The 16,229-nt window shown below is 39.9% G+C and overlaps 1 protein-coding gene across 2 annotated transcripts in view; it reads right to left on the bottom strand.

Annotated features, from left to right (window-relative positions):
- Positions 1–5,259: 5,259 nt before the first annotated feature.
- mpp7a (MAGUK p55 scaffold protein 7a) overlaps positions 5,260–16,229 on the bottom strand; it is a 169,663-nt gene continuing 158,693 nt past the window's right edge. For both annotated transcript variants that reach the window (XM_084747404.1, XM_084747405.1), the window contains exon 17: positions 5,260–7,520. In XM_084747404.1, the coding sequence (XP_084603530.1) occupies positions 7,341–7,520 (180 nt within the window). In that variant the 3' untranslated portion in view covers positions 5,260–7,340. The remainder of the gene's footprint in view (positions 7,521–16,229) is intronic.

The raw sequence follows: 16,229 nt of genomic DNA, 5'->3' as shown, positions 1-16,229 counted from the left end.
AATATATGATCTATGTCTGAGACAAGTTGTTTCCCTTCACCCTCTCTTCCCAAGACACAGCAGAGACAGGCAATGCTGCAGGAACACAACATGCATGCAACCTTGTGAAACTCGAAAATAACAAGCGAGGACGAGTCCCCCACTTGTAAGTTGAAAAAAAAAAAACCAAAAACCAAACTGCTTTGAAAATACACACTCTGGACGATGAGCTAAGTGGCTGCCTGTCAACCTGCCTGCCAAACTCCATTAACAGTTTCCTCAATTTAACAGTTATTAACATCTACGGCTTCTACAAGATTATTAATGATTTCTTATGAATCATAAACAGACACTCATTCATTTGGTGAAAATTTGGCATGAATTTGAACTATGATTAATGTGAAATGGACGTACAAAACAGTTATTAAGTATTTCAAGTATCAAGTATTTCCTTGATCTGTCATGACACACTGTGGTCATTTTATTTTAAATATGTTACAAATTTCTCCTTTAAACGTCCACTGAGGTTTCTGTTCCACTGAAGAGTAAAAAGATGAAGATCTGCATGGAGACGTAATTTTCTGCAAAATAATACATACATGAACAAACATAAATGACATATTTCTGTCACATTTTCTACGTCGTTCTTGTTCAACTGAGGTTTGACTTTTACTTACATCCCACTTCTTCTGAAAATGCTTAACAGTACACAACTGCAAAATTAGTGCACCGACTGTTTATCTCCATTCAACACTAGTGGATGAAAATGCTTATTAATTTGCAAACTTTCTGGAAATGGGTTAAAATTTGTCTTAAATGTAGACTGAAATGTCAGCATATGCAGTGCCTCACCACAGCTAAAAAAAAATGCTGAGACTACATGATAGTTGGATCTCTTGATTATTTTTTCATATTCATGATTTTGTAAACATTACTTACTTATTTATTTTTATTTTCATCATTAAGAGACCCAGAGTCAAACTGTTGCCACCCTGACTTGACTCTGGATAAGCAGATAGATCGATGGATTATTCATTATTTGTCTCAGGATTAAACTCATTCCAGTAAAAGTAAGAATACATGTTTTAAAAGTACAGTATGCTCCTTTGGCCACAGTTTGATCTTTCCTGAATGCTGAAAGAGCTTAATAGCAGCAGTCAGAATGGATATTTCTTACTTAAAGATGTGTTGCATGCTTAAGCAATGCTCATTTTCAAATATGCTAATTGAGATTGAGATTCACAGGAGACTACATTATTTTATGCAAACCCTCTATTTAGTTTTTGTAATTTTATTTAATTTTCTTGTTACATTCTGCAGATGTTGACAGCTGTAGAAGATCCACCAGACTGCAACAGTTGGGCTGAAGTGGTCTGACACACAGACGGAGTGGCCTCTTTGCAGCCTTGCTAGTTTTAGCAAGGCTGGCAACAACACAGGCACAACAGAGAAACTTTTTCAAAAGGGGCCACAGTGTGTTTCCAGTAAATGTCAAAGCTCCAGCGGACTCTCTGCGTCTCCATCGCTTCTCGGTGTGTCTTAAATGATGCAGTGGGTGGAGTTAGGCTCAGTCCTAGGGGTGCAGTTACACTTTAATTAGACAGATTTTAAACATTGTCTTGCCTTGATTTATAGCCTAACTAATGTAAACGATATTTTGTTTATGAATGTGTAATATGAACTTGGGCTGCTGTGTTAATTGAATGTAGACATATAGGTCACTGCCTACCAAGGAGCTTAATTCTCTGCACGTTACTGGTTTAAGACAAGTGCACTAGAAATCCAAAAAAAAACAATTCAAATTCATTAATTAAAGCTGATTCCAGTGTGGGTAAAAGTGTTCTGATAAGGTCAAAATCAAATTCAGCTGTAACAGTTTGTATGTGAGAAAAACAGCCTGTGATTGACATTTACTACTCTCTAGCGCTGTCATTTACAAGATGAAAGGTCTGTTTACACAACTGCGCACTCCAGAGCAAACTCCTACGGGGCAGCTGAAAGATGTTGCCAGAATATTTTTCAGAAAACTGAACAAAGATGGATGTGAATGGCACTCAAGGGCACAAATCCCAGAAACACAGGAATATTTTTCTAATACCGTTCCACCTCACACATCACTGCTCTCAATCTCTGCCCAGTTGAAGACATGAATTAGTTTAACACATTGGAAGTACAAGTTTAGTTGGATTTTCTTTAATATAAAATGTAGCAGTTATCAAGAATAATGTAAATTCATACAACAGCATTTCATTTACAGCAAGAAATTAAAAATATTTCCTGGAGACTGTACAAATCTGATTCTGATCGATAAAACAGATGACAGAGGGATAAAATATGATGAGATGAACAAGGAAAGTAGGACCTTAATGTGATATTTAAATTAATAAAAAACTAGGGGCAAAATAAAGAGGTGAGGGGTGTTAAAATCCCTTTAAAACCATTACTGAACACTTATATTACCCTTTTTAAAATGGACAGAAATCAAATATTTAAATATCATAGTAGGTGGAAAAAGTGAAATAAATGAACATGAAAAAATTTGGGCAATGCAACCTGAGCTGGACATACAGCTACTGTATGTAGAACAATTCAAAGAGGATCTGTGCAGTGTGGTGGCCAAGTGTTCAAAGTAAAAAAAAAAAAAAAAAAAAAAAAAAAAAAGACAAAAAAGAAAACATTGATGGGAATAGTTTGACATTGTGGGAAAGATTACTGCCCTTCTTGTTAAGAGTTAAATGAGAAGATTGACACCACTGTCATGTCTGTATGTTAAATATGAAGCTAGAGGCAGAAGATAATTAGCTTAGCTTAGCATTTACAGACTGGACGCAGGGGGAAACTACTACTCTGGCTCTCCAAAGTTTAAAAATATTTGGAGAAGCATCTTTAAGAGGACAGTTCAGACTTTTTGAAGTGGGTTTGTATGAGATACTTATCCATAGTGAGTGGATTACCTATAGTAGATGGCGATTGACTCGCACCCAGTTTGGAGAAGCAGCAGGAGTACCGGTGCAGGAAGCGAAGAAATGTACTGGTGTGGATGAGGTCAGCAGCAAAATGTATTTTAGCCTCCTAAAAAAAGTCAATATCAGTTTTAGTGTATGGTATATTTAGAATGTTTTCACCGCTTTTCTTTGCTGTCAGACAGCTTTTTCTGACCGGGAACCGCAGGTTTCCACGCCAAATATTGCTCTCTCCCACACCACCTGACTCCTTTGGCAAAAAAAACGGAATTAGTTGCTGGTCTACTGCTGCCTTGATTGATTAGCTTGTTTGTATTTTTGTGTGACTTCAGTGAATCCAAACCACCCTACCCCCTTTTCAACACCAAAGTCACATAGTAACACAAACAAGCTCACCAATCGAGGCAGTTGTGGACGAGCAACTCCTGTTTTTGCCAAAGGAGTCTGGTGGCTTTGGAGAGAGTGATATCTGGCTTAATAACAGCATGATAACCATTGGAAAAGGCTGTCTGATGGCAAGGTGAAGCTGTGAAAATATTCTAAATATAGCATACACTTACAGCTATAATATGTAAAATTTCCACATTAAAATGTTAGACATGTTATTAGGAGTGGGGAAATACTTAACTCTAGATGCAACGCGATGCGGACGAGGAAGATTCTTAATCGATTCACAAATGTCAAAAATTTATTTTCCAAATGTGAATTAACGACGGGATGTTGACGGAGCATAAAAGAGGGAACTCAGCTGCAAATGTAGTGCAGCACGCGGACGGTCTACAGCACACACAAGCTAGAGTTATCTTGAGAGATCATATCTATGACAGAGATGAACTTCATCTTCTAAAAGGCAGCGATTACAAGCATGTTTGATTTAGGGTGTAAATAACTGCAAACATGAAATGTATTGTTAATATTTTCTACGCCATCACCTAGAGACTAATGATAAGATGTTAATGGAGCAGAGAAGCGCTTAGCTGTAACAAACGAGACCGGCTTGGTGACAAACACACACTGCTGCATTAAACAACTTAAACCAAACAAAACTGCCCGCTCTGATTCTCGGATGTGTCGTGATGTGTTTTCCCGGAGCTAACGATGCAGGCATGAGCCTGTATGATGCTTTTAAATGAATCAATTAATTCATTAATGAGGTTCACTTTTTAAAATCAAAGGGCTACACACTATCTGATTGCCAGTTGTGTTTCATATTGTATTTCCTAAAATCTGGAGCAAGAGACTGAAAACTGTGCCTCCTTTTCATTCAGTCAAGAATATATTAAATGTAACATGTGCGTCATAACTAGGCTACTTCTTGAGTCTTCGTTAAGATGACTTAAGGTGAGAAACTGTGGCTGGATCCAAAACGGCTGCCACCCCCTTGAAATTTTAATGCTTCAAGATGCATCGAAAAGCACCAAGATGCATTAATGATTGTTTTATCATCGCATCTTATCCCTCTGAATTAGAATCGATTCATGAGGTACCGAGAGATTCACACCAATATATGTTATATATTTTGTTGAGTTGTGTGCTTAAATTATACTAAATGTTTTGAACAATGGTCAAATCCAGAGAAATACGGAATCTATTCAAGTTTCCTATCACCTGATAGTTACTAATAACATCTGGGAAAACGAGGGATATGTCAGAGAGTGAGGAGGGAAGACAGTGAACATGTCTAAACGTGACGTGAATTAAACGTTAATACATTACCCGTGAACAGGACTTCTGCCCGAGTCATGTCAGATAGATTTTCATCAGTTTACAAAGAAGACAACAACTCCCATGATGCCGCGCTACTTCACAACGTCATCAAACTACATCTTTTGTTATAATGTGAGAGAGACCACTAGTGGTAGAAATTACATATTGTATTGTGTGTTTAAGCTGATAATGTTTTTTTTTTTTTTGTGGCTAAAATACATTTTGTTGCTGACCACGTCCACAGCAGTACATGACTTAGCTTCCTACACTAGTACTCCTGCTGCTTCTCCAAAGTAGGGGGGTGTCGACTGCCATCTACTGTAGGTAATACACTGACTGTGGATAAGCACCTCATACAACCCACATCAAAAAATCTGAACTTTCCCTTTAAAGCATGCAAATGAACAAATATCTAGGTTAGAATAAAAGTCCACTGGACTTCAGAGGTGCTAGTAAGGATATTTTTTTTAGTTTTGGAGGGAGTCAGGCTAGCCACCAACTGCTTCCTGTTTCCTGTCTTTATGCTAGGCTTGCTAACCACCTTTTGGCTCTGGGTCCAAACATAATATATGGACATGAGAGCACTGTCAATCGTCTCATCAGTAAGAAAACAAATACAAGGGTAAACTATTCCTTTAAGGCAGAGGTGTGGACTCAAGTCACACAATAACTTGTGACTTGGCTTTAACACCAATAACTCCTGTCTTCACTTGGACTTGAGCCTTTTGACTCAACACGTTCCTCCAACCTCAAAGATAAAAATGAATCAATTCATTTTCCTTCATTTCCTCAATCAACAAACGTTAACACCATTCATTTCCAGCAAGATGACACTTAAATCCCCACGTCCACTTTGTTTGAACCAGTCTGATCCAATCAAGCTGCAGGACAGAACCATAAAAAACTAAATGTCGTGTTACTGAGCTCCAGTTGGAAAAATGAAGGACATAATTTTGTTCGTGTACAAAAACTGCGAGGTGGTCAACAAAAATATGAATTGCAGTATGCAAAACATGTGGGTCGAAAATTACAGACAGAGATGCAAAAACTTCCAGCTTCCTCTGACATCTGAAGTTGCAGAGAGGAGGGCGAGTCGAGACTCTGTTGTTTAAAATGGCATTACATTTGGTGAAGAGCACATTATGTCGTTCTGGACTAAAAACTCAAAGTTTAGGACTTGGAACTTGCCTGTCTTGATTTGGAACTTGACTTGGGACTTGAGTGCAAACACTTTAAACTTACTTGTGACTTGCAAAACGACTTGGCCCCACCTCTGCTTTAAAGTGTAAAATTTTGCTCTTCATCACTACATTTGCAGCAAAGACCCGAGGCTCTCTCCAAGGCTGTAGCATTGTTAATGATTATAATAATTAATACAGCCAGAACTAATGACTAGCTGCTTTAAAAATCAATGTACCAGAACTACAGATTAAGTATCTCTAAGATAGAAGCTTAAAAAAGAAAAGCAGTGAGTAAAAAATGAGTAAGTTAGACTGGGAATGGGCGGCTCAAATTAGCAATAAACTTCTAACGCTCATAAAGTCAGGAGCGGCTACTTAGCATTTCTCTGAGTTAAAATCCTGGAAGTGTGCAGTGGACCCTCTATTAGCAGCCTTGCTGAAGCCATTTTTATGTGAATAAAAATAAAGACTCCACCCTAATAAAACACAATTGTGAACATTTTCTTCTAGCAGACGGCCAAAAAGTGTCCAGTTCTGGGACTTTAAAATGGCAAAAGCTGTTATGCTGGGCACCTTCATATGAAGGGTGGCTTTTCAAAATGCTCCTAAATGGAATATATAACACCTAAATAAAATGGCTCTCTATGTGCTTTGTAGGGGGAAAACTAGACGAGGGTGATGAAATCAAAACACTTGTGTGAAAGAAGAGACGCCTCCCGTGTAAAACGCTGTCACAGAGGTGGCTACAGTTGAGATCAGGTTGCTCTAAAAGTCAAGATATGTATAGAAAAGGTATGCAAAAAAACAACTGGAGGACATTAGAAAATATATTAATTTCTCTTAAATAAAATTACACTTACTGCCCTTTCTTGAGAGTGTACCTGACAATGTTTTGTTTGGAGTAACAGTCATAGAAGCATTATAGAAGCACAGAAATATAGTAAGACAGAAGGCAAATGTGTTTTCTTTTCCCCTCAGAGGTCGCGTTCTTTTACTGACATATGAATGTTGGTTGTCCACCAAGAAGAAATATGTCAATCCCTTTGGTTTCTAATGGTCTAATGTTATGAACACACTAAAGACAGAGTCCTGGTTGGCGCGTTTCCTGATGTGCTGGCAGGACTGCTGGTGCTGTGATGGTCCAGGCTCGTTCCACATTCTGGTTTGGACCGAAAGAGCTCCGCGGCCCATGGTTGTGTGACCCAGACTGAGACCCAGATCAATGTCCAAGGCTCGTATCCTGGACGGACGCCCGTCGCCTCAACCCTGTCAGATCTGGTCAGACCTGGAGATGCACATGCAGACCACAGCTGAGGTCTAAATCCAACCTGATCCGGAGTGTTTTTTTTTTTTTTTTAGCTCCGCATAGCTCAGGTACGGCGACACAGCTGTCTGGCGCTGTCTTGTTTTATTCCCTTTAACCCCCCCTCCCCGACACCACAGCAGACATAGAAAGATAAAAACCTGTGTATTTTTGTCAAAACCCTTCCCTTTTCTCCTTGTGTGGTTCTCAGGAGTGAGTCCAGCTGACTGGAACCCAGTGAGTCTCCACCTCCACTTTCTTTAGCGCCAACCGCAGCTCGCTGAAGGCTGCCGAGAGGTCATCGTTGACTATGACCTTGTCGAACAGATGGCCGTACTGAGTCTCCATCGTCTGGGCGGTTCTCACCATCTCCTGAAAGTCCTCCTCCTGCAGTGTACGTGAGAACAGAGAGGAGAGAAGAAGACCAGGGTTAAAAAGACAAAAAGCAGAGATATACGCACAAAAACCAAAGGCCAAACGGTTAATTTCAGGCTGCCTATCTGGTGCGTAGAGAAAACACTGGCCACAGTAAACAAGAGGGGAGATAAATTCACATACTGTAAACACAAATTACACGGCCTTGAACACACAAATAAACATAAAGTGGCCTGTACGGAGCCCGTTATAACCTCCCAGAGACATGGAGCACACACGAACCCCGGCACAGACCACGCACTAAAACCAATCCATACAACAACCTGACCTCAAGGAATTTTCATAATTTCCTGCGCTGAATACACGCGGTTATCCAATTCGCAAAGAAAATAAAATATCCTCAAAATAAGCAGAGGACAAAACATAACCCTAACTTCCAAAAGACAGACATGTAAAACATACATTATTGCCAGTCTGGATTTTATATGTGTGATGGGGAAATGACAGCTTGTGGCAGCGCTGTTCCCCTGACCGTGTGAACCTGCTGCAGTCTGCTAAAACTTAGACATGACCCTGAAGTGGCTACGACGGACACGGTGCAGACTGAGCTTCAGGTCTGCAAACATCTCACGAAACGTTTCAAGTGTACGCCAGCATATTGATTTGTAATGATCTGATATCCTCCTAAACATCAAAGAAGAAAGATGTCAGGGGTTAAAGTGCAAATACTCAACTTTTCATTCATTCATTCATTCATTCAGACAACAGATTACGCATCGTGTTATCACATTTAGATGTAAAGACTTTGGCTGTGGTCAACAAAAAATGGCAAATTCTAGAATAAAATTTAGTGTTTTAAAATATTTCAAAGCAGGTTGTGCCCTTGTTATTGTCACAAAATACATTCAATACATATACTGAAAACCATTATTTCATGTATAATGACACAAAAAACACAGGTTAGCTTAACTTGCAAAACTGTGATGCTGCAGCTGTGATGCTCATCAAAAAGAAAAGCAAACTGTGAACTTGAGTGCTAGACCGACAGACTGTCAATGTCATTCCCAGTAAGTGAAATTTGATGCTGCTTCTTGTGACACCCATCATGATTTCTCATTTTCAAGCTGTTTTCTAGATGCAGCAAGTGTTTCGTGTGCTGCTAATGCACTCTGGTTTCCTCATGTTTTAGATGCTTAGAGTGCATCACATTTGCCCCGAACGCTTTGAAATGAAAAATCTTTAACTCAGAAAAGTGCCCGTCATTCATGTTCTTCTGTGGTGATGATGACAGAGTTTACAGTTGGATGGAAACAACAAGCTAATGGTGTTTGTTGCTGTATACCTGGTGCTATATGATTTTACCATCCATTTAAATTATATTAAACCTTAATTAAATTATGCATATTTAAGGATGTGGCTGCTTTGAGCTACAGGTGGGTGCCGTCACAGGTGGTCCACCTCTTCTCCCATTTTTGGATCAGCTGACAGTTGATGAGTCAGGCACTGCCTCACAATAACTATTCAGACACCTATGGGTAACCTCACAGAGCCTATGTCCATGTTTCATACAATTTATGCAAATAGCATTAACACTAGTGTAGTTTTGTCAACAGAAAAATATAAATACCTTAATTCCTCATAATATAATATCATAATCTTGGATGACTACAAAAGCTAAAAAGACTACTGAGGGAGCTATCCTTCAAAATATTAGCAATGTGTTAGATTTTTTTTAATTGTCTTTAAATCCTTAAGTCCTAAATATACCTTCATTATTAAGACAGTGTTGTATTATAGACTTGATGATTTGACACACCGTCCAATGGATTACTGATACATCACTACTGTTTGGATTTCATGGTAATGGACAAAATCCCATGCAAACTGGCTGTTTAATGAGGTTATAATTCACTAATTCAGTGGGTGAATTAATAAGCTAGTAAACAACATGTTATAAGCTCGGGTTGGCTTTTATACCTAAATCCTTTGTGGAAAAGTTCAGTCAGTGTTGATGGTAAATGTAATCACTTAAACCAATAAATTCCTCAAAGGATGGTGAGCCATGCCGGCAGTGTGTACATGTACCAGGACGCATTGCATGCAAGATTCTTAGGCCTTGCTATGTATCACCACTATTGCCTATACTATATACTATACTGCTATTACTTTATTGGTGAGGGTTAGAGTCTAGTCAGAGTTAGGATTAGGGACTAGAAATCCAATCTGAAACAGCCTGTAGTTCTTCTAGGACAACAGATTTTGCAGAAGATCTCAGCTTTCTTAGCAAATACAGCACGCACTGAGGAATTTACTGCTTCGCTTGGTTATCTTTGTCATTAAGACTAACTGGAAATCCTCTTGAAAAGTGCAGAATCTTCCCTTTAAAATAGGATGCAAGATGAGGGAACTGCATAAAATCATTGCATTGACATTGAGGCTTACAAAGGGGTCTTCCCAGGTGATGAAGAGTTTTTAAGGTGAATATGTAAATCAGCTGTCCAGTGTAAAGAATAAAACCACGTGCTAACTGTGTAACATATTTTTATCAGGTTGGGAGTAAACATAAACGCCTATCTGGGGCTCCTGTATTCATAGATAGAGTATTCTGAGGGAGCCCAGGTATCTCTCTGCGGTGGTCCCTCTGAGGCTTTCTGGTCTCAGCTGTGTGGGTCCTGGCTGATCCTGTCCTCAGTGCACCGGCGGGGCTAAAGTGGCTGCACTGATTTAGCCTCATGCTTTTACTGGGAACACTCAACTTTAGATTTCTGAACAGATATGGTTTTATAGTGATCCCCTCTGCCAAACACACAATTATAAATACACACAGATGTACATTCATGCACAGAAACTCAAACACACACATATGCTTGCGTTCCCACAAATGGGCAGGATCAAGCTGAGTGTGTGCATACAATGTGTACGCACATAAACACGGCCTCGTTAAAGTTGAAAACTCCTAAACGGCTCAATTTTTAGAGACGCTCCTTCCAGCCAGGAGTTACTTCAGAATGTTTCTGGTGGTTTTCCGCTTCATAATGGATTAGCTGCGCAGCTAAATATAAACACTCACTTGCTGTGACACTGTGAGCAAAAGCCTGTCTGCTTTTTTTTGCGCGGCCGTCTCACATGTATCCACCTTATGAAAACCGACCCATGCCGTCTCACGCTCTATTGTCTTTTGCGAGGACGGTGTGATGGTTTTATCATCTCGTGTCTTGGAGGATGACAGGAAGAGGACGGGCCGAGACGAAAAGACGGCTCAAAGAGGGCGGGAGGTTTGCTGGCCTGTGGAGAAACTCTTCCACAGCGGGACTATATTCTCTCTCATCTGGATCGAAGCCCCCGCAGGACTTCCACTGTTGGACCGGGACTTACGGATGACCACTGTGTCCAGCGCCAGGAAGACAACCCCTCTGACCTGTCCTGGCAACTGAATGAACCTACAAGACTGTGTGCTGTTTTTTGTGTGTGATGTTTCCATGTCCACCAGCGAGTCTCCACGTCTGTCTCGAGTTAGGCCATTCCAGGTAAAAGAACATTAATCACAGCAGGGAGCCGCTTAAGGGACAGCGAGCTGGGTAAAGAGATGGAAAGAGAATCGAAAAACAGAGGAAGAAAATAATAAGATAGATGTAGGGTGAAATAAAAGGGGCAGAGTGATGAAAATAATGAAGGTAAAAGAGGCAAATGGAAAGCTGGGCAAGTAGGACTGAGTGGATATTCTTTGGCATCCAGTGATCCGTGCTGGATCGCTCTCCTCGGAGGGCAGTTTGAGCTGATGCCACTTCTGGAGGGCCAAACTTGAGAAGAAAAGCACCGGGGACTCATTTATCCCCACTGCCATTAGATTGCTTAATTTCCACATGAAATGATGTAGCGTCTTGCGCCTGTTTAAGTACTTTGTTTAAGCACAGATAAATGGCTGTTTTCATTGCACAATATGAGGCTATTGACTCTCAGTTTAGTTTTACTGCTGATGCTTCTCCATGTTATAGATTTTGATGTTTTTATGGCTTGCATTTTTATTGTTTTCTTTATTGTATTTATGATATTTGTGATTTTACTGCGTCCGTTTCAGGAAAATCTCCCATTTGAGACTATAAACCTTTTCAACACTTTAATGGTAGAAAACAGCATGTGTCAGCCTTAGGTGTCATCTTTTAAAAGCGCCACACACACCGCGTCCTCAGCAGGAAACCTGCTTTATTGATCCCAATAAAACACACCTGTCCTCTCTATTTAAAGAGTGACTCTGTCTTCATTATTTTCCAGATTTTTCAAATGTAAATTCCCACTCAGCTGTTAGCAACAAGCAGTGGCGTAGGTTACAGTCCCCTTCCTTCCCTCAAAACGCGGTTGTCCGATCCCCTCGTAGTCTCAGCTGGGAGACGTATGTGACCCGCAATGCTGCTACTTTCACAGGTTCTTTTAAAGTCTAATAAATAAACAAAATTAATGAAAAAAATGTCAAGAAAGGATTTATTATGTCTATTGTCTGTAATAAAATGTACATTGTCTGAATTCAACTTTCTCTTTTTACTAAAGACAAGCACGTTTGAAACACTTCTAACTCAACAGAAACAAACCTAAACTCACCTAAATGTCTTGGTTTGTCTTCCCACCGTTCAAAAATCAACTTGTTTTGTTGAAAATAAATCCTTAAGCTACAAAGTTAGATGTTAAAATATTCTGGTTGCCTTTCTTTGGTGATACGCTGCCCTCTATGTGTTAAGAGTTACTTCTGACAGGTGGCCATATTTTAAATTTTGTTCCTTCAACGTAGTGGGTTTCTATATCAACATCATCACCTCAGGTCACATGAGAAAAAGTTTTTTAGAAGGGTTTAAGAAAATAGCATTTTGATGCCAAAACAGACCAAAATGTTAATGTTTTGATATATTAAGAACACTACTTGGAAGCTAAACAATGATATACAAACCTCAAAAAACAAAAAATAATGGACTCAGCCTTTAAAAAAGCGTGAAAATCCAAACCAATCTCTACAAATGATTGTGGTCATTTCAGATAATGTGCTATTTTCTGCACTAACCACATTACAGCCTGAATCATTGTGCATTACATCAGTCTGTTTTTGCTTGTTTCTACATCACGCTTCAGCTCCTTTTTTTGAAAACCTACTCTGAATCGTCTCCAGCTCAAACAATGGAGCTAAAGTCAAACTCTGCTCTGCAGAAACAATGAGACGACTGTTCCTCAGCCTTTATCATTAAAGCAGACCTGTCTCTCTGAGAGAGAAATACAGCTGGCGGTGGATGGAGTATGTCTGAGACGACTCACCCAACAACAGCTTCTCTTTCAGAGCCTTTAATAGCAAATCTGAGGTGGCTTACGTGCTGTCAGTGCACATGAACATTTACACAAAACCTGGTGTGTTACCTGGCTGAAATATGCCTCCTTGTCACACAGTTTTATAGAGGTGTATTTGTATTACTGGAGAGAGTAGCAGGAGCTAATAAAGGGACAGTGAGTAATAACAGCAACAGTGTAGATTATTAACAATCATCCTGTTTCTGACAACTAAAGCTTATTGTTCTCAGGACTCTTACTAAGAAATGAGGAGCAGACAGAGGCTAAATGATATTTCACTGTGTGACTAATGCAAGCTGACTTTGTGTCTGTATAGAGGTTTTAAAGGTTTGACATGAAAGTAAATTATGTACGGAATGTCTGAGCCGACCTTTAACTGTGACCCAGTTGAACGCTGTATTGTACGTGTTATCGCACCTGGATATGTCTAACAGAGCAGAGCCAACGCTCTCACAGGGAGGATGACTCATTGAGAAGCCCCAAAAAAACTGTGCCGTCAGCTCCATTATACTAACTCATCAATATGAGTTGAGATTAAAACAGGATATAAGCTTAGTAAGAATAAGATGGAAATGATAGAATTTTAGGGCAGGTTCAGACCAGATTTGTTTGGTCCGGTGGTCCGGATCCTGTCACATTACCCCCTTTGTGTGGTTTGTTCTGGTTGGTGTGAATGCCTGACTCAAACTCTGTTGTGGACCAAACAATCCCTCATTGGTCCATCTTGAAGCAGTGGTCTCAGACCACTGTCGGTTCATTTCTGATGTGAACAAGGGCAAATCCATTTTGACTTTGGTGCAGATAATGAATTCAAATGGTGTGTTACTTAAAACAGGGACACTGAAAGTCAGTCACAGTTGGGGGTGCTGAGAGAGGGTCAGTCTATATAATGATGTAATACTAAATGTCACAAACTATCTATAATTTTTATATTAATTTGAATGGCCAGAATAACAGTTTCACTAAATAATTAGTTAATATCTAAGTTAGAATTTTAAGAGTTTGTCTTTTTTTTCCATCACTTTGGTGGAAGAGACAGCAGGCTTTTCTAGCAGGAGAGGAGTGTATGTAAAATTGATCTTTTTAGACAATTTATCACTGAGACTCCAGTCTGCAGTGTAAACCACAGAATTGTAGAGTGACATTAGGCTTCATGAGGAACATTCATATCACGTCGACGCTTCCTTCCATATTTTTTCCTCGTGCTCTGTCTCTGCAGTCTGGTGGTTTTACAACTGTTAATACCGGGCTCAAAATCTAACCCATCACTGGTTATGTGCACAGTTTTTCACTTGATGTTGACAGTGTCTAAAAACCATAGACAGATAAGAGGCAGAGAAAAAAAAAAGGCAAAATCAGCTGGATCATTGTGGGTAGAATAGCTGCAGAGCATATAATTTCTTTAGAGGCATAACCTGTAATGTTCCCACCTGCCCGATTAGGACGATTAGGGCCAATCACAGAGGTGCGCCTGCATTATTAAATTACTTACTACCCGCCGTCTTGAGAGACGTTCTTATGCATGGTCCTTTAAAGTCCGGTGATATACGCTCCAGAACACCACTAATATTAAGAGAACCTGACAGTGCTCGATGATGTACCATGTCTAGGCGTCCCATTCTTTATGAATTCCCTTACTGATCCCTGATCATCTTTTTGTGGGGGAAAAAGTAGGTCTACACGGGTTTGCAGCATCAGCGTAACTTTTTTTATTATCTGGGTCTGAACAGTGTAGCAACAGAGTAGAAAAAATGCACGCATGTGACTTGGGCCAGCAAAAGCGCCACTGTTTAACTGCATTTTAATGTAGCTGGAGTTAAGAGCTAGCTGTAGCAACAGTCTGTCTATCATCTCAAATGGATGAAATGAGAGAGTATTTATGCAGCATTCATTTTCATTTAGTTTTTTTTAGTAGAAGAAAAAAATCTGCTAAGCCTGCCTTAATGTTATTATAACACAGGATATTTACCCTCGGTTAAGGACGTGCTGCTCGGTTGGAAAGCAGTGGCACTTGTGCACAGAGTGTCAAATATATACCTATGTTGACTGGAAAATGTTTTAGCATATTGCTGATGTTTCCACTCTTGAAATGATCATTTTAAAGATATTACAATGAGCAGTGTTGTCATCTTTCTTTGTGAAATGAAGCCACACTTTCTTCTCTTTGCCATGACGCCTTCTTATTGCAAGTTTCCAGCAGCATAGATGAATGAGCTTGACATCATTGTTTTGCGATGTGCAACTTTAGTAATTGGAAAGCTCAAGGGTATACAATTCCAATGGATAAGGCCATGTGGAACCAGTTCTAAATTCACATTCCTCAAACCAGAGTCGACTGTTGGCGTTCACCAACATCGGTGGTGTTCAGGTCACTACCATTTGGACCGGGTCTGATTGTCCCTGGGTCTTTTTTTTTGGAAAATTAATTTAAGCACGGGTTTCTCACTGATCCTAAGTTTGGCGAGGCTGCCAGGATAGGCTGATACGTTCACCACTCAACCACCTATGGGCATGTCCATTGTGTTATAAGTCAAAATACAGTTTGTTGTTGCTTACACTGTTGTTGTTACTTCAGCTCACAATATTACAAGTCAGGGCAGCTGCAAATATGACTGATCTCAGGTTTGATTAGTTAACACAAGATTTTCACAAGTTTCTTTCACACACACTCTGCATGTATTTGAACTTTGCCCTGCTTACTGCCTGTCTGTCTCTCACTGCAGGCCCATCATGCTCCTTACGAGGGATTTGCTGCCTCCTATAGAACATGAATGGGAACCGACTCCAGCTGCATCCTGACAGCAATGAAAAGTGCAACTTATGTTAAATGATTATGGAATTTAGTTATAGCAAACTATTATCTTGTTTTTCAGGAGTCTTAATACATTAAGATTAATTACTCAAAACATTAATTATTTCATGAGACCTGGAGATTTTTGCCATTTATGTCCACAAAGTTTGTAAACTTTGAGTGGCACAAAGGTGGGGGATGAAGGACAGGGGAGAGGAACATAAGCAGGTGGTGGAGAATATTAAAAGAAGTAAAAAGCGATGGCAAATGTACAATTTCAGTTGTCTGTCTATTTTATTTGCATATGTTTTCAATAAAGATTTATATAAACCATAAATGAAACACCACCATGTTGGATTTTCACCTGCAGACCCAAGTTCACACCCCATCAACTCCTCCATTGTTCCCTTTTCTTACTCATCCTCAGGGTGATAAGTTTGCAGTCAGTCAGTCTCCATCTTTTTCTCAGCATCCATCTCTCCTCAGGTTTCTTACCTCCTGGTGTCTCATCAGGCCATGTCTGCTGTGGTGTGTGCTGACCTGGATCTTGGCCTTAACGCTGCCTGTGGCGAGTGAGACACGCGAGCACCGGGCCCCCGATG

Source organism: Lutjanus erythropterus, chromosome 21 (assembly GCF_056507025.1).
Source record: "Lutjanus erythropterus isolate fLutEry1 chromosome 21, fLutEry1.hap2, whole genome shotgun sequence".
NCBI lineage: Eukaryota > Metazoa > Chordata > Actinopteri > Lutjaniformes > Lutjanidae > Lutjanus > Lutjanus erythropterus.
Note: the sequence above shows the minus strand (reverse complement) of the source record. Positions and strands in the feature narration are given on the sequence as shown.